Source organism: Brachyhypopomus gauderio, chromosome 7, assembly GCF_052324685.1.
Source record: "Brachyhypopomus gauderio isolate BG-103 chromosome 7, BGAUD_0.2, whole genome shotgun sequence".
Classification (NCBI taxonomy): domain Eukaryota; kingdom Metazoa; phylum Chordata; class Actinopteri; order Gymnotiformes; family Hypopomidae; genus Brachyhypopomus; species Brachyhypopomus gauderio.
Window position 1 is genome coordinate 21,440,617 of NC_135217.1, and position 26,783 is coordinate 21,467,399.

The 26,783-nt window shown below is 39.4% G+C and overlaps 2 protein-coding genes and 1 pseudogene across 3 annotated transcripts; all 3 read left to right on the forward strand.

Moving 5' to 3' along the window:
- The first annotated feature begins 5,251 nt into the window (after positions 1–5,251).
- Positions 5,252–6,096, forward strand: LOC143519759 (1-phosphatidylinositol phosphodiesterase-like; annotated as a pseudogene).
- Positions 6,097–10,942: 4,846 nt separating this feature from the next.
- LOC143519760 (1-phosphatidylinositol phosphodiesterase-like) lies at positions 10,943–12,473 on the forward strand. The gene is made up of 3 exons (XM_077013507.1): positions 10,943–11,008; positions 11,327–11,376; positions 11,618–12,473. The coding sequence occupies exons 2-3, from the start codon at positions 11,333–11,335 to the stop codon at positions 12,471–12,473; spliced, it is 900 nt and encodes a 299-aa protein (XP_076869622.1). The 5' UTR covers positions 10,943–11,008; positions 11,327–11,332.
- A 3,270-nt stretch (positions 12,474–15,743) lies between these two features.
- Positions 15,744–19,014, forward strand: LOC143519282 (uncharacterized). 2 transcript variants are annotated; one of them, XM_077012565.1, is made up of 7 exons: positions 15,744–15,883; positions 16,706–16,888; positions 17,047–17,160; positions 17,257–17,313; positions 18,005–18,211; positions 18,398–18,520; positions 18,635–19,014. In XM_077012565.1, exons 2-7 carry the CDS (start codon positions 16,715–16,717, stop codon positions 18,698–18,700), a joined length of 741 nt encoding a protein of 246 aa, XP_076868680.1. In that variant the 5' UTR covers positions 15,744–15,883; positions 16,706–16,714; the 3' UTR covers positions 18,701–19,014. The 2 variants fall into 2 exon arrangements, with proteins under 2 accessions (XP_076868680.1, XP_076868681.1); XM_077012566.1 differs by lacking the exon at positions 18,005–18,211.
- Positions 19,015–26,783: the final 7,769 nt, after the last annotated feature.

Here is a 26,783-nt window from a genome sequence, read left to right on the forward strand (position 1 = left end):
AATATATTTGTATAGCGCTTTTCACAACACATGTTGTCACTAAGTGCTTTACAGGATTTACAAGGTTAACAATACTATGGGTCCAAATCCCTAATGAGCAAGCCAAAGGCGACAGTGGCAAGGAAAAACTCCCTATGATGGTGGGGAATAGGAAGAAACCTTGGGAGGACCAAGACTCAAAAGGGAACCCATCCTCCATTGGGAGGCCCGTTAACACACAAATTACACAAAAAAAAATTACAGAGACTACATGTATCAAAAATCATCCATGGTGGTTATTAAATAAAATATGATTTGTAGAATACTTACGCTACTATTGGTGCATGTACTAAGGATAAAAGAAATATATTTTACGTGGTAAAAAATAAATCACAACATCAGACAGGGAAACCTATTATTTGCTAAATTTATAGATAGATAAAAAATTTAAATACCTTTTAATATTCCTGACATTATTACATGCATTTTACCATCTTGAGATTCATAATTCATGAAGAACATGGCATATTTGTAATTAGAAATAGCAGAAAAATTGAAACTTTTGAGCATATGATGGAATGCGGATTATTGTGCAATGACATATCTAACGGCTGTATGTCAGTAGAAGAAAAGAAGGGGGGAAAGGGCCTCAGAAGTGAACAAACCACTGCTCAGGGGGAGACACAAAACATCCATGAATCCATAAAAGCAATGGTCCCCAAGGATGAGCTGATGAGGGAGTACCTCAGTCAGATAGGTGATGTGGTCACTATGGAAGCAAATGAGGTGCCATGACAAGATAAGCCCCTTGGTGGAATGTACCACCGATAGATAGAAGAGGTCACTGACATAAGACAATTGTAAATAGGACTGGAAAAGGCATGATTGAAGGAGAACACAAGATCAAGCACTGGGAACTGGATCAATCAAAGCTTGGGTGCATCACACCAGAGAAAAGCCAAGATGCAATTTGTGCAAAGGAACCTCTAAGACAATCCAGCACCCAGTAGCAGGATGCAGGATACTGACAGAGAAATTATACACTGAGAGACCCAACCACGAGGCAGGGGTCATGCACAGGAACACATGAAAGACATATGAGTTGAACACCCCTCCAAGTTCAAATGGGAGGAACCGCAGGGAGTGGTGAAAAACAACATGGCTAAGATCCTGTGGGATCTTCAGTAGTAGCAAACCAACAAGACCTAATGATAGTGGACAAGCTGAGGAAAACAGCAGTGATAATAGATGTAGCAGTCCCAAGTGATGGAAATATTTAAAGGAAGGGACATAAGAAGTTAGAACAATATCAGAGACTGAAAGAGATAGAACAATAATGAATAGAAGAATGAATATAAATGGAGAGGAAATAGTGTGCAAGGTTAACACCAAGATTGTCCCAGTGGTGATTTGACTGTGGGACAGTGACCCCTTGGGACTCCGACCCCTATAATGGAAGAGTGTCTCCTACAGATTCCAGGGATTAATCTCTGGACATTAATCCTGAGATTGACATTATTCTCAGGTGTTTTTGTTTCTCACAGACAGACAGTAGGCAACAGTAGTCTGCTGTGTCTGTGTTTATGCAGTGTAATGAAGGACGAGGAAGACATCTGTTGAAGGCATTCATATAAAAAACAAAATATCTTGAAGATGCACCTGGCAGCCACACATATTATATTATGTAGGTTATGAAATCTTCTGTGGCAAAATTATTTAAATTAATTGTTGAATATTATATGATACTGATGGTATTATTGAATGAATTACTAGTTCAGAACATTCAGGCAAAAATGTTGAAGAATTATTTCATTCATCTAGTGCAGGCAGCATAAGTTCAAAGGTCAAAGTTTTTGCATAGCAGGGGCTGCTAGGCAAAGCAACACTTACAGGAAGTAGAAACAAGATGGTGCGATGCACATGACATGATTGAGTGATGGTACGGGCAACAGGCAATGACGCAGTGACGTTCATTGTACTGTTTATTAGGCATGAGTCTAAAAAAGAAACTTACACACAAGACGTAATGAAGTAAAGTGTGTTTGTATGCATGCCTTCAGCAAAACATTTGGGTGTGGCAATCCAAACAATTTCAAGGTGTCTGAGAGAGACTTCTTAATAGAGTATGTATCTCTGATGCAGTTATCATCAGATACAGTTTGCTACACTGTGGTAAGCACATTTAAATAAGTGTTTTATTTTAAAAATCTGATAGGGATACAAAAAATTTACAGCACACAGTACAAGTGCAACATAACTACATTTACATTAGTACACTGAACTCAACCATCAACATTAGCCCCAGACTTAACATCATCATCGTCATCCTCTTCCTCGTCACTACTGGAAGTAGTGGCAACGATATCTTCAACTGACTGTTTGTGGGAGCTTTTTGGACATCCGTGTCAAAGAGACACAGTAGTGCTACAGCAGATGGCACTGTGGAAATGAAGAGATACCTCACATGTTTACATAGGCAGACAGGGAGATCCAATGGAATACTGCTGGGAAAATCAATGGTTAATCTGCATCTGTAAACACCAGCTGTTTGCTAGCAACATCAGTTTCCTGTGTGCATATTTTTACTAAGGCTGGAGAGGTCATTAGCCATAAAAGAAGTCACCTCAGCCCCAGCACTGCAAAACCAAATCAGTTCCCTTAAATAAAAATAATCAAAATTAAAGACTGAGTTACATGGCCACATATGTATATCATAACTAACTTTAAGTTGACCAATAACAACTGTTGTTAATAATTCTATAATAACAACTGATTCTGCAAGTGAGTGTTTGTTTCTTATTGTTGTACACATGAAAAATACATACCGTTTTTCAATGTTTTATAAATTAATAAAAAAGAGATCAATTGTCAAAAACAAAACATGTACAGAACCAAGAACTACACTCACTGGCCACTTTATTAGGTACATCTGTCCAACTGCTCATTAACGCAAATGTCGAATCAGCCAATCACATGGCAGCAACTCATCGCATATAGGCATATAGACGATCTGCTGCAGTTCAAACTGAGCATGGGGAAGAATGGGGAAGAAAGGTGATTTAAATGATTTAAATGATTTTGGCATGGTTGTTGGTGCTAGACGGGATGGTCTGAGTTTTTCTGAAACTGCTGATCTACTGGAATTTTCACGCAAAACGATCTCTAGGGTTTACAGCAAATGATCCAAAAAAGAGAAAATATCCAGTTACTGTCAGTTCTGTGGGTGCAAATGCATTGTTGATGCCAGAGGTCAGAGGAGAATGGCCAGACTGGTTTGAGATGATGGAACTGCAACAGTAACTCGAATAATCAGTTGTTACAACCGAGACATGCAGAAGAGCATCTCTGAAAGCACAAAATATCGAACCTTGAGGTGGATGGGCTACAGCAGCAGACCACCACCCTGGGTGCCACTCCTGCCAGCCAAGAACAGGAAACTGAAGCTACAATTCGCACAGGCTTACCAAAATTTGACAATAGAAGATTGGAAAAACGTTGCCTGGTCTGATGAGTCTCGATTTCTGCCGTAGCATTCAGATGGTTGGGTCAGAATTTGGCATCAACAAAACGAAAGCATGGATCCACCCTGCCTTGTATCAACTCGTGGTTCAGGCTGGTGGTGCAATGGTGTGGGGAATATTTTCCTGGCACATTTTGGGCCTATTAGTTCTAATTGAGCATCATGTCAATGCCACAGCCTACATGAGTATTGTTGCTGACCATGTCCATCCCTTTATGACCACAGTGTATCTATCTTATGGCTACTAGCAGGATAATGCACCATGTCATAAAGGCATGAATCATCTCTGACTGGTTTCTTGAACAGGAGAATGAATTCACTGTACTCGAATGGCCTCCACAGTCACCAGATCTCAATCCAATAGAGCACCTTTTGTGGTGGAACAGGTTCGCATCATGAATGTGCATCTGACAGATATGCAGCAACTGCGTGATGCTATTATGTCAGTATGTTTCCAGTACATTGTTGAATCTATGCCATGAAGAATTAAGGCAGTTCTGTAGGCAAACGGGGGTCCAACACGGTATTAGCAAGGTGTACCTAATAAAGTTGCCAGCGGGTGTCACCAAGATGACATGAATGACTAGTAGGTGTCACTAGACAATGACGTCAAATGTTCAGAATCTTCGAACCATTTTTTGACAGTGCTGCGCTGTTTTGAACCAATGGCTGCTATAATTTCTAAAAACCACCAGGTGTCACTGTTTGGCATCGTCTTTTATTGCTCCAAAGCTTCAGCACCGGTCCTCAACCTTTTTTGGGGGGTAAATACGTAGAAATAAAATGATACGATTGGCATAAAAACCAAATATAAACAGCATAAAAATAAAACTCACCATTACGTTCAATTACTGGGAGCCCTGAACTTGTATCCCATCTAGGCGTAATCGGAACTTTGGCAACGTTTTTTTCTCTAAAAAAAAGTCCAAAGGATTGTCTTTTAATCCAGCATGCTTGGTCTCCGTGTGCCGAACCGGTTTAAAAGGCTTCATTGCCTCGTTTGCCAGCCTGTCGCCACATAATATGCAGAGTGGGCTTGGCGCGTGAGAATCACCTTTGAACTGAACGCAACACACTTTTTAAAATAAAGAACTTGAACATGAATTAGTTACACTACACATACATACATATATATATATATATATATATATATATATATATATATATATATATATATATATATATATACACTCTTTTCTGTTCCACTTGGCCAGATTTAAGTTTTAGACACAAATTGAATTATAGAGCATAATTTATTTTTTTTCTATAATTGTTTTATTAAATTTTGAGGGAGATTTGATTTTCTCTCATCTCATGAACTGACAAAACTACCAAACTTGTTTACAAATCACATCTCATTAAAGCATTTGCTTGAATTAAAGGAAATTAAATTAATGTATAATTACTTTGTTTTTCTTTCTTAATCTTTTATGTACCTTTCATCTTTATGTTTCTGTTACTGGCTTACTTCTTCTGTTTCATGTTGTAGGTGATAATGGAAGCAAGAGTTGAACCAGCGTATGTTTTATTACTATTCCATTGAATAAGGATGCAGGATATTTGAACATTTTAGAAAGACGCAGGAGGTGTCTTGCCTGCTGTTGTCATGAAATAGTTTTGCTTTAGGAAAAAAATAACTGATTTACCTTGAAACTCGCATTTGACCGAGTTACTTGTATAATGACACAGCAGATTACATTAATGATGAGGTGTGGTAAGACGAGTACAAACTAACACTACAATTCTGCAATAATGCTTCAACTACATACAACTGACCTGTCCATGCTCCAGGATTCTTCAAGAAAAGGACATGAACCGAGTCAGGCGTTCAACAATGGGCAGATCACCATCCCTGGGACCCATGACACCATGGCTCTCCATGGGGGTTCAGCTGCAGAATGCCAGGCCTGGAACCTGGAAGACCAGCTGAGGGCTGGTGTACACTACCTGGACCTCCGGGTATTCGCATTTGAGAACGCACTGCACCTCATGCACGGTGTCGTTTATGAGCACTCGTCTTTCACCGCAGTTGTTCAAATGCTCAAGATGTTGTTGTCCGAGTTCCCGAGTGAGACAGTTCTTGTAAGTTCTTGCCAGATTTGGTTGAGAAAGATAAAATTCAGGGTATGGTTCAAATTATCATAGAGAACGATATCAATGTGTGGGTAAAGTCAACCACACCACACATCGGTGAAGTAAGAGGGAAGATTGTTTTTGTACAGAAAGATGACTTCAAGCTTGGTATTCCTCTGATGGAAACCGACACCAAAGGCGACTATAAGGTTGTTCACATTGATAAAAAGGAGGAAGAAATAGGTCAGCATCTCGACCAAGCTGTAAAAGATTGTGGGGGTAGTTCTGTCGTGCTGACCTACTCCAGCGGCACAGGAATCGGTACATTCAAGGGCATGTTTTTAACCCCCAAAAAGGTAGCAGAACACATCAACCCATGGCTGTACAAACATCTACAAACAATGCTTTCTAACAAATCTGCATGTTTGGGAATTATAGCCATGGACTTCCCAGGTTTTTACCTCATCCAGACAGTCATAAAGTTCAATAACGTAGACAGTCTGTTTACACCTGCACTGCTGTAATGATTGAATGAAAAAACAAAACACAACACTTAATAGTCTATGCATTACATGTTTTTGTATGCTGGATATATTCTTAAGACAATTCACAACCCTTTTCTGAGTATGTTACCCTGGGGCCAGAGTATGGAATTCTTCCCACCAGTGAGTGACCTTTAAGTGTCACGGTAATCTGCTGAGATTTATTAGTTTGCAGAATCTAGATACTGTCTTTTTTATGGTCTTATGTAGTGTAACATGTTAGGCTGCAGAGATTAAACTTTAAACTAAATTAATAAAACTAAATAAACAGAATTAAAATGCCACAAAATATTTCAGTCTAACTTATGAAAACCAGTGCTAATGTAAATGTATTTGCATGTAAGCTACACAGATCAACATTCAAAACTACTTAAAACTTCTGGAATCTATAGCCTGTTCTATACTATGAGATGTAATAAACTGATTTTCTTTCTTGAATAAAATCTCTACATCTTAATTCTATTATTACTGTTACAGTTTGTGTTTCTATGTTGGGTGCAATTTTCATTAAGGAACAATAAAATCTAAACTACGCTGAAGGGTAACAAAATCTGACAGCTCAAAATCAGCTGGAACAGTGCTTAAAACTTAATTCGCACTAGAGTTTCAAAGTAGATTTGTGTTGTAGCAACTCTGAGATGTCAAGCAAATACACTGCTGACGTCCAACCCTCCCACCATGTAAACTGCTGGTGGCTAGAAAGCCACTGCTTTTGAATCCAGTGGACAATATACTACACACCTAGCAAATCTTCTCCACCATGAATGTGACCTGTGATGAAACTCAGGTAACTCAACAGTTTCTATCACGGTACAGCTCCCGACCCCACCCCTCTGGGCGTGTGCTTGTGTCGTCTGCGTCCAGTAGTCTGCGTCTGTGTATCTTTGTGGTTGTGTCCGTGTGTTAATCAGTTTCACCTGTGGCTTGTTTCGTCATCACGTGGGGATTAGGTGGTTTGTCGCAGTGTCCCGTGCTCGTCTTTGTTTGAGTCAACGTGTGTCTGAGTGTTATACGTCCGTGTTTATGTTATATGTGCGCTGTTCAAATACGCTCATTAAAGTGACGCGTGAGTGTGCGAGCTGAGTCTGTGCCTCGTCATTCCACCTGCACCTCTGCGTTATAGTTTCCTACAAACACAATCATTCCTCTGCTCTAGAGGGTCCTTTGCAATGTTGCATTTGTAGCCAGTGAAGCAGTACTAATATTTGCATATTTACTCTTAACTGCTGTCCTCATTCTTGAGAGGATGTTTTAATGACTTCTAGTTTTCTATCATAGTAGTGCTTTAAAAATGCTTTGAGTGTCCAGAAATTATGAACAACCTGTACACAAACGTCTTTTAAAAGAGACATGATTCACTCTGAAGCATATTGTGCACAGATCAAATAGTGCCCCAACACAACAGATCAGGGGGTGTTCCAAGAAGCGGGTTAAGCGAGAAAACCCGGGTAAGTTAACTCAGAGTTCACGGAAACTCGAGGTTTTCTGTTCCAGAAACCGAGCTTAGAGAGAACCGGAGTCAGTTACTATAGCAACTTATGCTCTGAAGCTAACCTGCTCGCTGGCAGGTTAACTTGGACCTGACCCAGAGTTACAAACACGTCATCATGACGTGTCCTTTCCTCGAAGATCATGTGGATATTTAAACTCAGTTTATTCGCTGAGTTCTTCGTCGGGAACGCCTTATAAAACCCCGAATAGACATAGGCCTACTATCATTTTCGGATTATTTTTTAATGAACGTTATCGTTTTTCAGCACAATCCAATACTTACATCAATAAAATTATTAAGCGTCACATTTCAAATATTACACATCGCGGATCAGCCCTAAATTCTCTCCAGATTGTTATATATCGGTCTTCGTTTTTTGCTAGTGGAAGTTTTCTTTATAGTGTAGGAGATGCGGAATCTGTCAGCAAAGCTACTGTATGTCTGTCTGTCCGAAAATTATGTCCGGCATTAAAAATGACTAGTGCCCGGTTTTGTGGTGTTTCCTGGGCTTAAGCCAGTTATGGACATCAAAGAGGAATTCCACAGCATCATTGGTTTGTCTTTAATTCACACGGACAATAAAGAAATTAAGCAAAGGAGAGGCAATATATAACGAACTTCATTCCATTTACATTTTAAGGATTTCCTTGGCTGTATTGATGGAACCTACATATGCTACCTATTCCAGCACCATTAGAACATGAAAATTCATCCAAAGCATTAATGTACAGGTACTAACCTTTATAATCCTTAATGAATAATGTACTTATCTTTAATGGTAACAAAAATAACGTAGCTATTGTAACTGACCGTTCTCCCCATCAAGATCATATGTGATGCTTCCCACCTCATCACAAATGTTGAAGCCAGATGGCCAGGATCCGTGTATGATTCCACACTGTACAACAAATCTGAACAGAGTAGGCCTGCGGTAGTTTTGCTAGTTGTTCACATGCAGTGTAATAGTTAAATCATTGCAAACCCTAGTGTGATTATAGGACATGACGGCCTCCTTCATGGAGACAGAGGGTATCCCTGCCTGTCCTATAGGCCTACCTCATGACTCCCTATTCAGATCCTGCACCTGGACCACAGTCCCGCTACAATCAGGCCCACAGCAAAACCAGGGCAAGAATTTAAATGACCCTAGGAATCCTCGAGGCCAGGTTCCAGTGCCTGAAGGAGGTCAGAGTTACCCCTGATGGGGCGTGCCACATAATAATGGCATATGTGGTATTACACAACATTGCAACCATCCAGGAAGAGCGACAGCCTACCATCTCTGACATGCCCACAGATGAGGAACCTTACATGTATGTGGGTGACAACAGAGATGGTGGAGTTGCCATAGACTCCATCTGCAATCACTGCTTTCCACATTAAATCATGCACCACCACCCACCCCACCATCCACCCTGTAATCTTTTAATATACATTACAGTCAAATTCACTGTTATGTTTCATTATTTCATTTTTCCTGTAAATAAATATATTTTATAATATATTTTAAGAATAAGATATAGTTATATAGTTATGTACAGCCATACCACTTTGTACAATATTCTTATACTTCATTTTTATCTGATGCCATGTGTGTTTCACACCACTCAGATTAGACCTGGAATTAGTAAGTGTTCAATAAAAAAATATTTAAAAACTCAATACAGTATTATAAAGGTGGAGAAAACAATAATATAATGGCACCCTTCTGCTAAATATAAAAATATCATTTTCACTCACGCATTAACTCTGTTGGCAATTTTTTGACATGCTGACTGCCTTATTTCTCTAGCAGCTACCGCACTATTACATTTACGTTTAATAATATCTAAATATTCTGCATACGCAGTCATTAATACTTCAAGCTACAGTGGTGTGAAATACGATGCTCGGCTGATTTTCGCGTTTAAGTCCATGATAAATCCTATTTATCTGCGTTCCATTAAGAATGCCTTTCATAGTTACGCGTGAACGCGCTTCTGTCTGGGTCAACCTATTCAGAGTTGAGCGACCCTGATTACTTTAACTCCGATCCGCCGTTTTGGAACCGAAAACGAGTATGTCAGATCGGGGTAAGACAACTCCGCGTTCAGGGTTAAGTTTAGAGTTTGTTAACCCCGCTTCTTGGAATACCCTCCAGGAGTGGATAATTTTCAAGGGAGTGATGTTTTGGCTGAAGCCTTTCATTTGAAAACAAAATTAGTTAACAACTGCCCATGCATGATCTGAGATCTTGCTGTCTTTAGAGAACCGGTGCTCTTGTTCTCTACAACAAAATCTTACAATTTTGAGCTAGTCATGAACTCCACCATCAGAGAAAACAGTCAAATCAGGATCGAGAAATAGGTATTTGGGATTATGCTGTTTAATTAATCAAAGCACTTATCAGAAATCAGCTTCTTTAGCCACAGGGCCAATTCAAATGGCACCCTTCCTATAGGTTGTTCAGTATGACTGGAGGAAGGACAGTGATGGTGGGAGAGAAGGATTGTTTTTTCTGTCCAACACTTTCAGATGTCACACCATTCACATTTGTTAATGTTACTGTAACAACAGTAAAAGTAATGAGATCCAGTTAACTGATACTCTAACAGTTTGCTTCACTCTTCAGGTAATTATTAAGCACGTTAAACGTACCTGTTCTTTATAATCTGAAACTGCTATGATTTGTGGGTAATCACTCACCTGAAAATACCCAATAACCTTCAATTAGTGATAAAAGAACAATGGTGAATATTATCAGCTCACAGAGGGCTGCAAAAGTGATCCAGGCAGTCTTGTTCAAAGATTGGTCTCCTTTGTTCAAGCACCTTGTTAAAAGAGCCTTATACTTGACTGTGCAAACATTGTCTGATTTTCTACAGCAAACAAGACAAACTACTGGAAAGGCTAAAAATGATGAAAGCTCAGGCCCAGGGGAACGACTGGCTTCAGTTGTAATACATTCAGATCATTTGTGACTGTTTACATACACAGGAAGTTAAACTTGCAATTTTTTTGGAATTTTGGAATATGTATTTCAATTATTAGTCCTATAAAGTATCAGCCTTGAAGACTTACAGATGAACCTGAGCACCTCAAATTTGCATTTATGACATTTAGCAGATATATAAAAGTACTCTGTTGTGTACTCAGAAACATATATAGGTTAGAGTCAAATAATATCCTTAATGTTTGTCAACCATTAGACCTTTTCAAACTCTCGTGAGAAAAGAATGAACTGCAGTGAAATGATTTTTACTTACATTGTGCCACTGGCCACACCAAAACCAACAGTTTAGTTCAAGTGCCAGGCTGGTTCTGTCTGCACACGCCCATTTAAGTCACAGCATTTTTGTCAAAATCCAACAGCAAACCTGGTATCAGTGTCACTGTCAGCTGCACATCCAGTAAGCACCTAAAGTAAGTATTACTTTATTTTACAGTTTAACATAGATTCTGGACTATACTGAAACCAACATTTGGCCAAGCTTACAGTTTTTTATTTTACATGTTACACGTTTAACTCTTGAACTCAGATATCCAATAGACATATTTACAAAGTGTGTCAGATTAGTGGTAGTTCGAGATTAAAGGTAATTAAATTAATACATATTTACATATTCATAATTTCTTTATCATTCATATTGTGTGTTTGTAAGGTATGGATGTGTACAACTGAAGCTTTTATGTTGAAAAATAATACATTTGTTACCAACTGATTTTTCTGTCTCATTATAGGCAATAATGAAGAAAAAGGTTGAACAAACATGTATTTTATTGCTTACTCTGTGAGTATGGAAAAGGATGTGAGATGTATCCTGTCAACTGTTGGCAGGATTCTAAGTTTTCTTTTAGTTTATGAAACAAAATGAATGTGATTTATCTTGAAACTCACATTTGACCAATTTATTTTAAATGCATAATGACACAGCAGCTTACATTAATGATGAGGTGTGGCAAGACAAGTGCAAACACTACAATTCTGCAATAATGCTTCAACTACATACATCTAACCCGTCCATGCTCCAGGATTCTTCAAGAAAAGGCCAGTGGACATGATCCGAGTCAGGCATTCAACGATGGGCAGAAGCTCCAGCTCCCTGGGGGTTACAGCGTGGACTGGATGAAGAACCTGGACAACAAGTTGCTCCTCTCCCAGATCACCATCCCTGGGACCCATGACACCATGGCTCTCCATGGGGGTCCAGCTGCAGAATGCCAGGCCTGGAACCTGGAAGACCAGCTGAGGGCTGGTGTACGCTACCTGGACCTCCGGGTATTCGCATTTGAGAACGCACTGCACCTCATGCACGGTGTCGTTTATGAGCACTCGTCTTTCACCGCAGTTGTTCAAATGCTCAAGACGTTTTTGTCTGAGTTTCCCAGTGAGATGGTTCTTGTCCGAGTGAAGCCAGATTTGGTTGAGAAAGATAAAGTTCAGGGTATGGTTCAAAAGATCATAGAAAATGATAATGTGTGGGTAAAGTCAACCACACCACACATCGGTGAAGTAAGAGGGAAGATTGTTTTTGTACAGAAAGATGACTTCAAGCTTGGTATTCCTCTGATGGAAACCGACACCAAAGGCGACTATAAGGTTGTTCACATTGATAAAAAGGAGGAAGAAATAGGTCAGCATCTCGACCAAGCTGTAAAAGATTGTGGGGGTAGTTCTGTTGTGCTGACCTACTCCAGCGGCACAGGAATCGGTACATTCAAGGGCATGTTTTTAACCCCCAAAAAGGTAGCAGAACACATCAACCCATGGCTGTACAAACATCTACATACAATGCTTTCTAACAAATCTGCATGTTTGGGAATTATAGCCATGGATTTTCCAGCCTTTGACCTCATCCAGACAGTCATAAATTTTAATAATTTGTAGACAGATTCTGTACTTGCACTGAGTGATCATCGGCAGCATCATTTTGTTTTGACTTTTAATCTAGAAATGCAGTTTAATCCCAAATAAATACTATATGAATGAAAAGCAAAATCACAAACAAAAAACAATTAATAGTCTATGCAAGTGTTCTCAAGGCAATTCGCAAGACTTTTCCTGAGTATGCCTGTTAGCCTGAGGCCAGAGCATTTTCCCACTAGTGAGTGACATTTAAGTATGATTGTAATGAGATGTGATGTATTTGCTGTTGTATTTGCTGAATCCAGATACTGTCAAATGTCTCTTTTCTTACGTAGTGTAACACGTTACGCTACAGGAATGAAGCTTACTAAATAAATAAAACAAAATAAAAGGTATTAAAATGTAACAAAACATTTCAGCCTCATTTATGGAAACCAGTGTTAATGTATTCGCATGTAAGCTACACAGATCAACATTCGATATGATCTAAATAATCCATCTGGAAAATATAAACTATTTTTCCATAATATTCAATGTAATAAAAATGCCTGAATACATTTCACCTATGTTTTAGATTGACGTTTTATTTACTTTACTTTATTTACATTTATTTAGTTTGGGCGCAGGGCCGGCGCTAGGGGGGGGCAGAGGGGGGCATTGCCCCCCCAAATTGTGTCTTTGCCCCCCCAAGCACAATGCAAGCAACGGCTTTTTTTTATTATCTCTGAACCAATCACAAAAATGCATTTTGCTTTACAGCGTGAAGATATTTCCTTGCTTATTCCTGATTGGCTCTTTGAGTCATATAAAAATCGGCAGACCGCCCCAAACGGTTCAGTTCGACAGTATATGTTCTGTTAGTGTGAGTGAAAGACAGGTATACTGGTAAACACTCTTCTGAGTTTAAACTGACTTCCACATGGTAATATTTGCTTAACTGTGGTTTTTCGTTGCTTTAATGTTACTCACCTCTTACATAGGTGTTGCTTAAATTATTTTATTAGCCGTTAGCGGTTAGGCTAACTTGGTTCTCTTAAACCTGCGCGAACGGCGGAAGCGTTTAAATACTTGCCGCGCAGTGTTGTCCGAAACGATATGTGGTAATAAAAAACAGGGGAATGAACATTTACCTGACGAATTTTAATGTTGCTTTTTCAGATTTGAAAAGTGCTGGAATTTAGGCTAAAGTACTTGAAAATGTTGAAATTGTAACTACTTCGTTTCACAACAAATATCTGTCTGAATGAACAGTTCTCTTGTATTACGTTAACAAATACGAGCCTCTTGTAATTCCAGGACGAAACATGAGAGAACGTGAAGACGTTAAGATTGGGCGTTTTGAAAGTGTGATTTAAAAAAGCGAATTATTTTGAGTATATGTATAAATATTTAACTTAATTAAGTTTAACGTGCTGGAAAATATTGAAATGGACCTTTAAAGTGAGGTACAAGTGCTTTAATTCCACCTTGTATAGGTGTATAAACCCGGCAAACATGACATTGTTCATTGCGCTGAGGCGCGGCGCGCGCGAAGTTACAAAATTCGAGAGGTGCACGACACCGCGCGAGGCTGCTCTTTCCCCCGTGCAAGCCGTCGCGGCTCATGGTTTAAACCACATATGTCAAAGTCAAAGCTCGCGAGCCAGATCCGGCCCGCGAATTGATTATCTATGGCCTCCTGGATGATATTGAATTACTATTAGAACCGGCCCGCAGGCTACAGCCGCCCGATGGTGTTTTGTACGCACAAACACTACATTCCCCACAATGCAACGGTAGCCTGCGAAGTCACTGCAGCGCGAAGCGCCGCGAGGGTCCGCGCGGCGAAAATGACGTAATCGCAGTGGCTCCGCCAGCGCAATGAACAAAGTCATGTCTGCAGGGTTCATACACCTTTATAAGGTGGAATTCAAGCACTTGTACGTCACTTTAAAGGTCCATTTCAATATTTTCCAGCACGTTAAACTTAAATATGTTAAATATTTATACATATACTCGAAATGATTCGAAATAATTTGCTTTTTATTCACATTATTTAATGGTTGTTTATTTTCCCAAATCTTAACGTCTTCACGTTCTCTCATGTTTCGTCCTGGAATTACAAGAGGCTCGTATTTGTTAACGTAATACAAGAGAACTGTTCATTCAGACAGATATTTGTTGTGAAACGAAGTAGTTACAATTTAAAACATTTTCAAGTACTTTAGCCTAAATTGCAGCACTTTTCAAACCTGCAACACAAAGCAACATTAAAATTCGGAGTCGCGCACTATGGTCACTCGCGAAAGTATAAACCTAAATCAGCAGTCAGAGCAGACATCAACGTTCAGCTATCCCCCTTCTCAAAAATGACTAAACGTAAGGTGGACACTGAGAACGGGTTTCAAGCCAGGTGGGAGGCAGAGTACATGTTCACGGAGGTAAAAGGTAAACCTGTGTGTCTTCATGTGATTTTTCTTTGAAGGAAGTTTGCTTTTATCTGTTTGCCTGTTGAAAAATGTTTTCACTTGAAATTACTGACAGATCCATAAGAAAATAGTGCTTTATTCATTTAAACATTAAATAATATACTCTGTGTTAGGTCTTGGTTCAATAGGCTATGTGCAATCATTTCAATATGTTTTAATAAACATTGAACCAGTCCGGCCCTCGGCTTGTAGCAAATTTGTTTTTTTGGCCCTCTGTGTTTTTGACTTTGACATCCCTGGTTTAAACGATTCCTCGCCATCACAGCCAGTATTGTTATACTGTGCATAAATACCGCATTGTACCAGTACGATTCATAACATCAATAAAAACTTCAATACTTTACCAGATTTTTTACCATTAAAGTGCAGTAGATTTCTTATTTTATGTACTTTCATATTTTTTTCTTTTTCAAAATAGAAATGTGACAAATACTCCCTTTTATAACAGAATTTGTATTCTTTTGTTTTCTTTATATTTTAATTTCCCAGTAATATAAATATTCTCACTCATTCCTATTTCCATGTTTGAATATTCTCAGTCTGTGTATAGGTACATTTGTCAGCCTTTCAAGAAATAGAGTTGGTCTATTAGTAATGGCAGTATTGAAATGAAATACAATTAGATAATCTTTGTTCTCCATTTACATAATCAACATGTATTTTTTAATCATTGTGTTTTAAGTTTTAAATTCAAAAATGTGCATTTTTATTTCTTTACCTAATACATCACTTTAAGCCAGTATCAATAGTCATCATTCATGCACAAATCAAGCCTTGAATATATTTCTGGCTTCATAAACATGACTATCAACATGCCCCCTCATTATGTTTTACTGCCCCCCCAAGCAAAGCAGTCCAGAACCGGGGCTGTTTGGGCGCATGCGTCCCACCCACGACATCAGGACCAGAAACGGAGCATTCACTAAGGAACATTGTGCTCCGTAAAGTTATTCAGATAAAAAGGTGAGTTTATATAATCGATTGAACAACGATGCTTTAACGGCGTCTTGGATCTCGAAACGTGTTTGTTTCTAACCAGTGGCGGAGCTAGACTTTTTTTCAAGGGGTGACCAAAGCTTTATCCGAGGGGTCCACGGGGTTTGTCGACGGGGGGTGGGGGGGGGTGGCGAGTGTAAAATGGACACAAATTAAATATTATGTCGCGATCGACCGGTCGCCAGTGGTTAAAGTTACCATTTCCAGTGGGGTGGCACTAGGGGTGGCACAGGCTCTGTTGGGCCCCCCCCCCCTTTGGCTCCGCCACTGTTTCTAACCGCACCCAGTGGTGGTGGTTACGTTATGATAGTCGTGGAGTCGAAAAGTCAAACGAGAATAGAGTTCTTAAACAAAAACAGGCAAATTATTTTAGCAGGAATTAAAGGATTTCCACACCCTGCTTGGATCATTCTCCGTTAGGTCTTATTTTCACACCTGCAAAAATCACTTCAGTTTAGGCAGTCATAACATCTTACGTCTTTGTCTCTAAAGTATTGAACTATCGTACAACTAGAACGAAACCGAAACTTGGGAACTGTTCGGAGCGGACTGCACTGCCTCCAACAATTTGCTACTACATCGCCCCCTCGTGGTTGGATAGCGCATAGTTAAGACATTGTCGAATTTGTGTTAGACAGAGTTGACCTGATATGATTTATACATTTTTATGTCTTACATTTGAATCATCTATGGATAAAACTTTGTGGCATATTATTCCTAAGGCCTACTGTTTCTAGGTAGGCTACATTATGAAAGTATTCCAACTCTTCTTCTACTTTCTTTTTGTAGTACCTCAGGATGTCATTGACAGTGACCCGAGCTGAAGGGGTGACCATGTTCACCGTCGTCTCCAACCCCAAAAGCAAGTGGCCACTGTTTTGCCAGATCCTGGGCTGTATGTGCTACAGTCCTGTTTGCGCAGTGTCTCCGAGAGCGAAACAGCATCTGGGAGCTGCTCACTCCGTTCTCGGGGTAAGTGTTGTATACTACACCTGCATCGAGTTCAGAAATACATTTGCAAGACATGCTTTTGGCAGATTTTAAGGATGAGGACCTGTAATGATAATGATTACGCACGACTTTGTAATAGAGTCAAAGTTATGTGATGACCTGTTTCTTTTTTTCTTAAGACTATACAGATGATGGTTGGAGTGGCCAATCTGGGCTATGGGGTTTTGCGTGCTACAAGTTTTGATGTTTTCAGTGTGCTTCAAGGTCATGCACCTTTTTGTCTGGGGGGAATGGTAAAAACCTTTTTTATTTCAATACAATTAAGTAATATTTCAAAATAAAAGTTTTGGTTGATAAACGTTTTTTTCTTTTTTTAAACCAAAACCAAGTTTATTGCTGCTGGCATCATGTGCATCCTTGCAGAAAGGTTTCCGAGCCCATTCCTGGTAAGCTTCTCAGAAACACTGATACTATATTAATCAGAATTTTTCCAATGTGCTTTGAAGCATGCTATGATAAGATGTGTCAGCTTCCATTTGTTGACCAAGGACCTCTGTCTGAAATGTCAATTTTTTAGAAATGTATATCATCCTGGTTTTTACTGTCCATATGCAGTGTATATAAACAAATATGTTCTGTCATCTTTTATTTTAATAAGACAGTCACCACCAGTCAGTTAACTCCTGAGTACAAGAAACTGACAGAGATAGTATAGAGCAGGGGTACTCAAATAGAAATGATGGCGGGCCACATTTTATTTTTTCAATCACTGAAGGGGCCGGTCACGGGGGGGGGGGGGGGGGGGGAGACGTAAACTGTAGACGGGGTACCTGTTTGTTGGCAATCCCCGGCAGCGTCTTGAGATCGCGGTGCGCGATTTCAAAATAAGAACGGATAGCGCGATTGAAAAAAAAGATTCCTAAAAAAAACACTTTTCAAAACAGCTCGCGGGCCAGAAATAGATAGTTTTTTTTGATTATTTGAGTATGGGGGATATAGAGTATAGAGAGTATAGAGCTGCTGTACTTCATAAACTGGAAACTCATTGTGCATGTAAACACAATGAGTTTCAAAATTTTTAGGCTACTATGATAAGAGAATGATGTTTCAATGCCTGTTGATTACTCTGTTTTTCAGATTGGAGTTAATGTCGTGATAAATATAGTCAGCGCAGCAGTGGCTATAACTGCCATTGTGTTGTACTCATTGGATTTAGTGCCAATATCTTATACTTATTGGTGCGACATACCTGCTAAATCATTTCACTACACAACAGCCATTTCTTTGAGTGAGACCACTAAAGGCAATCAAAAGATCTGTCAGAACTACAAACATCTTATTAAGGTACCCAGTTTTGTTCAATGGTTAATCAATATTGAGGTTTCATATGATTTTGAATGATTACTTTGAGTACGTTTTACAGAAAGCTACAGTGCAAGTCCTCATAGGGCATTCACTGTGAAATAATCCAGAGCTGATAAAACACTGCAGCCACCTGCACTAGGTGAACATGTGGTCTTTCACTACTAGATGGTGCAGAGTGGTCTGGACATCACAATGATCGTGTTGGGTGTTCTTCAGTTTTGTGTCACCATCAGCTCGTTTGTTTTGAGCGTGACGACACTGCACAAGACAGCGAAAGAAGAGAAAATGGTACGATTGTCCTTAGCTAAACTCAGAATTACTATCTGACGTTGTGCTTGGAGATCTGTTCTCTGTAACAGATCGGTAATTAAAATGTGATACTTTTTCTGTCTGGTTTTAAAGATCGAGGAGGACCCACAACTTTGCAAGACCCTTCTGGAGGACGCTCTTTCTGGTCCTACCTGTTAGAGAAGTTGCACATTTCCACAGTTTACATGGATTCACTTCATATTCCTTTCATATAGCCTATGTTTGGCTTTTGCAAAATTATATATTATTTTAATCAGAGCCATTTGTATTGGTAAACCAAAAATATTTCATTTATTATTAGCTGACTGACTGACATTCTTTGTTCTTGTAGTGCATATTTAAGCATGAACTACAAGCATTTTTTAACCAAGATTTCTTAATAAGCATGTTTATCTGTAACATCCTTTGTTGCATAACTGATGGTAATGAATGTAGACTGCACTTAATCACATTAAAGCAATTGTCAACAGCAATTTCATAGTCTATAACAGCTGGGAACAAAAAAAAATTCTTATTAGTTAGTGGTAACCTTAATACATTCTACAGATCAAATGTGCGAGAAGTCCTCCACCACCAGGTGGCAGCAGCAGGACTTACTGACAATATTATGGTCAGTAACTTGTTCTCTGAATCTGCGTCACCTGCCATTTTGAGAGAAGAACACACGAATGTTAAGTTGTAGCCGAAAGGTATAAACACAATCGAGAATTTACAGCGATGCAGCTGAATCCTAAAATAAGATTGATACTGTTAAAGCATTAATGAAGATTAGCGCTTATATATACGTCAAATGCAAATATGAGCGATCTATTTGAGCCTCTAATATCATAAGAACATGGCTATATGTCAAACAGGAAAATGACAAAAAAACACGCAAAAATACTAAGCTTAATGTACGAGTGTCACTGTAATATCCCCAAGCCTTGTCTCACAGACAGCAATGTTATAGTTATAAAATGTTATAAAACTATGTCCTCCATAGCCTACCCCATCCCATGTTCAGTGGTCCTGTCATTCATGCTAAAATAAATTTAATTGGATTACATGATTAAATTGAATCATTATAACTGGAACTTTCAGCTAACAGATATCTGGAATGGTATCCGTCTAAACAACATGACCTATAGAGTATGTTTGTCATTGTAATCATTGCATGCATTCCACTTTTAAGTTGACTAACTCTAAATCTTAGTTATATAATTATATATACCTCTAAATATCGTATATGCATCTAAAGAAGCATATAGTACAGCATCCTTACCAACAATGCATAACTTGACATGCAACAAATGAACAAGGATACGTCAGTGTGAACTTTCAAATAGTGGCAGTGGTGGACGAAGTACACCAATTATGTACTTGAGTAAAAGTACAGTTACCTTGCATTGAATATTACTCAAGTAAAAGTAAAAGTATTCACCTCAATTTTTTACTTGAGTAGAAGTACAAAAGTATCTGCCTTCAAAAATACTTAAGTATTAAAAGTAAAAGTAAAAACCTTTTTTTTCTTAGCGTCACATCAAAACCCCTAGGCCTACTCGATCAAAAAGTGAACAGGAAACAGTGCCTTACATTTGCCTAGCAAACACAAAATACACAAAACTAGCCTATATTATCCTCACAACATTCATCTCCAAACTTTATCCATATTAATAATTCACACTAGAAAGGTAGACAAGTGGACAAACCGTTTAATATGAAAACATGATTCACCACCAAACAGTAATTTCGAACCGGCCACTTCAGTCCTAGCTTGGGGGACTTTTTCTGAGATTCTATGTTGTCCACCACATGGCGGGACAGGGAAGCTAGAAGCTACTGAACTCATAATATTAAACTTGGCCAAATAATTAATATAATAATAATCAGAGTTGCCAACTCTCGAGATACACGCATTGACTGTCTTTACCAGAGACCGTTCACTCGCACTACACTTCACATACATCCGATTTCTCACACTGAAAAAAAATCTAGTTTATTTACCTCTGATCTACATCTATGATTCAATGAGTTACTAGTTCGCTGTGGCGCCAACCACTGGCGATCGATCGTGACATAATACTTAATTTGTGTCCAACAATTTACACTCGCCGCCACCCCCGCCAACATTTTACACACATGCCGCCGCCCCGCCCCCCAACCCTGATAATAAATAATTTTAATAATAATTTTAATAATTTTGCTTCGCTCATATTTACTTGCCTTCGCCTCCCTCATAGGAATAAATTGCGAAGTTCGCTTCGCTTGGCCAAATTCGCGTGTATGTGTCCCCGGCTTTAACGTTTGATGTGGGAGTCTCCTGTGTTAAACTGGCGCTTACCATCTCCACAGATTGCAATTCGGGTACTAGCACACTGCTTTGGATAAAAGCATCTGTTAAATGTAGTGTACTTCAATGTGATATAATTAACCGGGGTATATAAACCTACTAATCTAATGGTGAACTTACTTCGATGTGTTTTTTCAAGTTTGACAGCGATTGCAGAGGAGGAATACGAATAATTCTTCTTTTCGAGGAATACAAACACTTCGGCTAAATAAGGCCAGGGGTGTTGGGGGAAGACATCTGTTGCAGCCATGTCAGATACTCAGCCATTTAGCGTACAAATCTTAATCTCTTACTGAGCGCTGATTGGTTATAGTCTGTGACATGGTACACTTTTACCTTTCGGTATTTTATTAAACGTTGATTTAAAAATGAAAAAGGAACGAGATGTTTCTGTAAATGTAACGAAGTGAAAAGTACAAATTTTCGCTTTGAAATGTAGTGAAGTAAAAGTATAAAGTCTTACCAAATAAAAGTACTTGAGTAAAGTACAGATACATGGAAATGTTACTTAAGTACAGTAACGAATTACATTTACTTAGTTACTGTCCACCACTGAATAGTGGTTAGATTTAAAAGCAGTGGGGAACCGTCAGGGCCCTCTACGCCCTCTCAGAGGGCCTAAAATATTTTTAAAACATATATATAATATAATTTATCCAATTTTATTCTGGACTAATTACACTTCCACCTTCACCAATAACAATTAAATTCTGTCCCGTGCCGCAAGGTATTCTGACGGGTCGCGCGGGAGTGCAGACCTCTACTGGCAGTTATAATTCAGCGCAATACTAATTTCAAATGACAGTAAAATTGACCAATCATATCTTCCCTCTTAGTGGGCGGGCCTAACTGTATGATAATTTCCGCCCGCTGTGGCGATGCTAGCTGTCGTTAGCGTACCACCGCTAGCTAGTTTCGATTCATTCCTTTGATGCCCTCGTGCGCGTTGTTTACATATTCCGCTTCCGAGGAACACAGAGCTGTGAACCTTATTTTGCTTAAGAAGTTATCTAGTACAGATATTATTGTTTAATGCGCTTTTAAAGCTGCACTGAATAATAATAATAAACAATTATTCTCATGGTTTCTACTTCATAATAATTATATATTGGAGGCTTTCTGGCGTGGGCCTAACAAACAGATGGGGTTGGGAATGGGGGGAGGGGGGAGTCGGGGTGGGAGAACACACCTGTCACAACTGCTGCATTCCTTCCCTTCCCACCTAGAATAATGAGTTTCTGTTGCAGGTGCCAGTTTCAAGTGGTCTGACACCAGGGATCAACAAGCAATTCCCAGACAAAGACAGATATCGGCAGCGGGTCGGTCAATCCTACAGGCATGTCTGTGTTTTGAATGCTTTTGTTAGCACTGGGCTTGTCTTTTCTTTTTCCTTTAGCCCTGCTTTACTTGGATTACATGTGAAGTGAATCAGTGGCTGGCAGGCAGAGTCCTCACAGCCAAGACCACATCTCATTGCTCACTGCCACTGCAGCCAGTCCAAAGACTTTACTGTTGACGGACTGATGGACTGATGTGCTTGGTGTCTCACCATTAATCCAAACATTGACATTATTGCCAATTGCTTTTGAACAAGTGAAACAATTTTGACTTTTTGCAGAAGCACATCTCAGTGATATACGTAGTTCTTCTTCAATATACACCATCAGTCCTTATAAAGCATTATAATACAGTCTGGGGAGTAGAGCAAAAATGCTGGGGCCCAACTGCAAGAGGCAGGATGGACAACATTTTAAAATGTTCATTCTTTTATTGTTGGATCCCCTTCTGCAGCCCCCCCCCAACATGAGCGGCTCCATGCCCACGTGTGTCCTGCTATGTGAGCCTCTCCTATATCAGTGAGTACAGTACAGATTAGTCAACACCCAGGCATATAAGGCTAGTGATGGCAACACCCAATGTAATTCAATACCCCCTTGTTTGCATTTCAGTACAATTGGAGTAGGATGTCTTAGCTTATAGTCGCTACTTGTAAAGATATGAAAGAGATGAGAGGAGTGGAGATCTTTGATCTTTCCTAAGGGATGTTTAATGACTATGAATTATGTGAATTTCAAATTGGAAGCTATTATTGGATTTGTGTGTTTTGTTCATTCACACTATTATGGTATCAGGAATATTTCTTGTGATTGATATATTTTTGCATGCTGGGTGAGGGAGTGACCGGAAGCCACCACTCATATTTAAGAAAATCTTGAACTTCAGGACAAAGACAAAACACTTTGTGAAGATTTGGAACAACACTTTCCCAAGTTTACACAAACCTGAACATTTTCCATTTCAGTTATGTCACGCTACGGTCCCCGAACCCTTCCTTTGGGGCGTGTGTTAACGTTGTCAGCGTCTACTCGTCTGCGTCAGTTATCTCCGTGGATGCGGGTGCGTCTTGTCATTATCCGTCTCACCTGTGGCTCGTCTCGTCATCACGTGGGGTTGATGTGGTCTGTCTATTTAATGTGCGTTCGCGCAGTGTCTTGTGCTCGTCGTTGCCTAATGTATACACGTCTTCGTTGTTGTTTAAGTGTTACAATAAAAGTGATGTCTGTCGCAACAAGGACTCTGTGTCTCGTCCGTCTGCCGCCGCCCAGCGTCACAAGGTAATCATGATCAGAAGCTGCATAAAGGCAAAAAACCAATGATGCTACAATAGAAACTTAGGATTGGGAACTACATTTGGGAAAGAAATATGAAATGTCAAAAAGGTAAAAAAAATAAATAAATCAATAAATTATAATTTATAATAAATAATTCATACAGGTTAATACATGGTATTTCCATGTTCCACATCTTGGAGGTGGAAAGTTCTCATCTACTCAATGGCAACCATTCAGTTCCTCTAAGGGAAAACATAATTTTCTTTACACAGATTCTTTTTCTTGGATTTTTCTGCTATCTTGGACCAGGATGCACCTCAGAAGACTTGCTTTTTTTCCACGGGTACATCAGGCCTGATGGTACAGACTGGGCTTCACTGGGGCCAATCATCTGATGCAAATGTATTTGTCCTTTCTTTGGGAGCAAAATGAATTTATTTCCATAGAGACTGCATTAAGTGAGAGACAGGGTGACATTACGGTGATAAATGGTAGCACAATGTATTCCTGCATCCTGAGCAAAAGTGTTCGGACTCCTCGTGATGTTTTCCTGCGTTCCTGTGGTCACCTGATGGGCTCGCTGATGGGCCTGGCTCAATGCATGGCTGTGTGACCAAGTCATATTTATGGAAGAGTAAGCGGAGTTTGGTTAAAATAATCTCAAACTATTCACCAGGGTAGCATTTTCATGCCATTGCCAAGTTGTTCCCAGCACTGATACTTCTCCAAAGCTGCACTGCGTATTGTGTTGAAGGTGCACTATGTTCAATGGGCAAGACCTAAATCTGTTCAGTTGAGGTTTTGTTTGGCATCATTTCCAGTTCTTCATTTGTACAAAATAAATAAATACATTTTGGAGTAGGGTTGGGCAGAGCCCACTCCCAAAATCTTTCAACCCTTCTGGAAGAGAGGGGCTCCTGATGGAGGACCACCAGTTTATATATATTTACATGTCAAAGGCTATACACCCAACTGGCATTTGACTTGACCCTATTCAGGTAAGAGCAGTTTGTTGATTGCCTAGGTGTGAACATAACCACTGACAACACTGCCATTTCAGACAAACATGGCATTTCTAAGATCTCAAAATCTAGAGCAATCTAGATCCTCCTGAATTCTAGGCACCACTGTATTTCCATGCCAACAGTGATGCTAGTGAAACTACACCTTCATCTTGGTTAACATTAAATAGAATGCCATATCATATCAATCTAGCTCAGGGATGTCAAAGTCAAATACACCGAGGGCCAAAAAACAAATTTGCTACAAGCCGAGGGCCGGACTGGTTCAATGTTTATTAAAACATATTGAAATGATTGCACATAGCCTATTGAACCAAGACCTAACACAGTGTATATTATTTAATGCTTAAATGAATAAAGCAATATTTTCTTATGGATCTGTCAGTAATTTCAAGTGAAAACATTTTTCAACAAGCAAACAGATAAAAACAAACTTCCTTCAAAGAAAACATGTACTGTACATTAAATGAGTAAAGTAATAAAGGTTTGAAAAGTGCTGGAATTTAGGCTAAAGTGCTTGAAAATGCTTGAAATTGTAACGACTTTGTTTCTTCCAGGGCGAAAAATGAGAGAACATGAAGACGTTAAGATTGGGCGTTTTGAAAATAAACAACCATTAAATAATGTGAATAAAAAAGCGAATTATTTCGAATCATTTCGACTATATGTATAAATATTTAACTTAATTAAGTTTAACTGATGCGCGCAGTTACAAAATTCGAGAGGTGCACGACCTTGTGAATCGACAGCGTGCAACGCCCTCGCGCACGGGCGGAGCCACTGCGATTATGTCATTTTCGCCGCGCAGACCCTCGCCTTGTGTGCGTTGCAGTGACTTCGCGGGCTACCGTTGCATTGTGGGGAATGTAGTGTTTGTGCATGCAAAACACCATCGGGCGGCTGTGGCCTGCGGGCCGGTTCTAATAGTAATTAAATATCATCCAGGGGGCCATGGATTATTAATTCGCGGGCCGGATCTGGCCCGCGGGCCTTGACTTTGACATATGTGATCTAGCTGGATGTTCTGGTAAATCGATAAACAAACTCCAGCTGGTTCAGAATGCAGCAGCATGAGTTTTAACAAAAACTAAAAAGTTTGATCACATTAGTCCCGTACTATCGTCATTACACTGGCTGCCAATTAGATTCCGTATTGACTATAAAATACTTTTATTAACATATAAAACGCTGCATGGCTTAGCTCCAGACTACCTTAGTGAACTTATTGAACAATATAACCCAGCGCGTTCACTTCGCTCGTAGGACGCAGGGTTATTAACTGTTCCTAGGATCAAAAAGATCACAGCAGGTGGAAGAGCCTTTTCTTTTAAAGCTCCACAATTGTGGAATAATCTTCCTGCCTCTATTCGGGACTCAGACACAGTCTCAATGTTTAAAACTTGATTAAAGACTCATCTGTTTAGGCCTTTGATTAATCTGTTACATATTTACTACATCTCGTATCTTTTCTCCGAGGTTCACCTGGAGAGTAACATTGCAGTCGGAGCCTACAATACCAGCATCGATGCTCCGACACGGAATGAAAGCCTGACGTTCATCAACAGACATTTACAGTGACAATATCAAAACCCAGAACTTTCATTTTTACCTTTACTTAGTCTGATTGTGTGATTTGTGTGTGACTTGTGTATTTGTCTGTATTTTGTGTAATTTGTGTGTTAACGGGCCGCCCAATGGAGGATGGGTTCCCTTTTGAGTCTTGGTCCTCCCGAGGTTTCTTCCTATTCCCCACCATCATAGGGAGTTTTTCCTCGCCACTGTCGCCTTTGGCTTGCTCATTAGGGATTTGGACCCATAGTATTGTTAACCTTTTAAATCCTGTAAAGCTCTTTGTGACAACACGTGTTGTCAAATGCGCTATACAAAAAACTTTGATTGATTGATTGATCTTTTGACTTTGATTAAACCAAAAAGTTGTAGTCACTTACAGTTTGATAAGAACATTTCTTGAGCTCATTTCTACTCACCTAGGATAATGTTGATCTCCTCATCAGAACAAGGCTTGCCATTTGGATTATTGAAGTCATACCCAGAAAACAGGTCAAGATTACTTGGTCTGAATCATGCTCAGTTTTTCCAACTATATGTGGAAATGAACTGAAACGTTGTCTCAAATTACTGACTACCAGGTGACCTTTAATAATGGTTGCATTTAGGTTCAAACATTTTGTCAACCATGAAAAAACACATGGTCTGAATACATTGATTATCGGTTAGAATTTCTGAATGATGTCTGAGATATATGATGCTAAGTACTG

What these genes read in the sequence shown, in the direction of transcription:
- LOC143519760 (XM_077013507.1), top strand. Translation starts at nt 11,333, where the DNA reads ATGAAGAAAAAGGTTGAACAAACATGTATTTTATTGCTTACTCT. An exon ending in TGTATTTTATTGCTTACTCT is followed by an intron (nt 11,377 to 11,617) that starts GTGAGTATGGAA and finishes TCCATGCTCCAG; the next exon opens with GATTCTTCAAGAAAAGGCCA.
- LOC143519282 (XM_077012565.1), top strand. Translation starts at nt 16,715, where the DNA reads ATGTCATTGACAGTGACCCGAGCTGAAGGGGTGACCATGTTCACCGTC. An exon ending in CTGCTCACTCCGTTCTCGGG is followed by an intron (nt 16,889 to 17,046) that starts GTAAGTGTTGTA and finishes TTTTTTCTTAAG; the next exon opens with ACTATACAGATGATGGTTGG. An exon ending in CTTTTTGTCTGGGGGGAATG is followed by an intron (nt 17,161 to 17,256) that starts GTAAAAACCTTT and finishes ACCAAAACCAAG; the next exon opens with TTTATTGCTGCTGGCATCAT.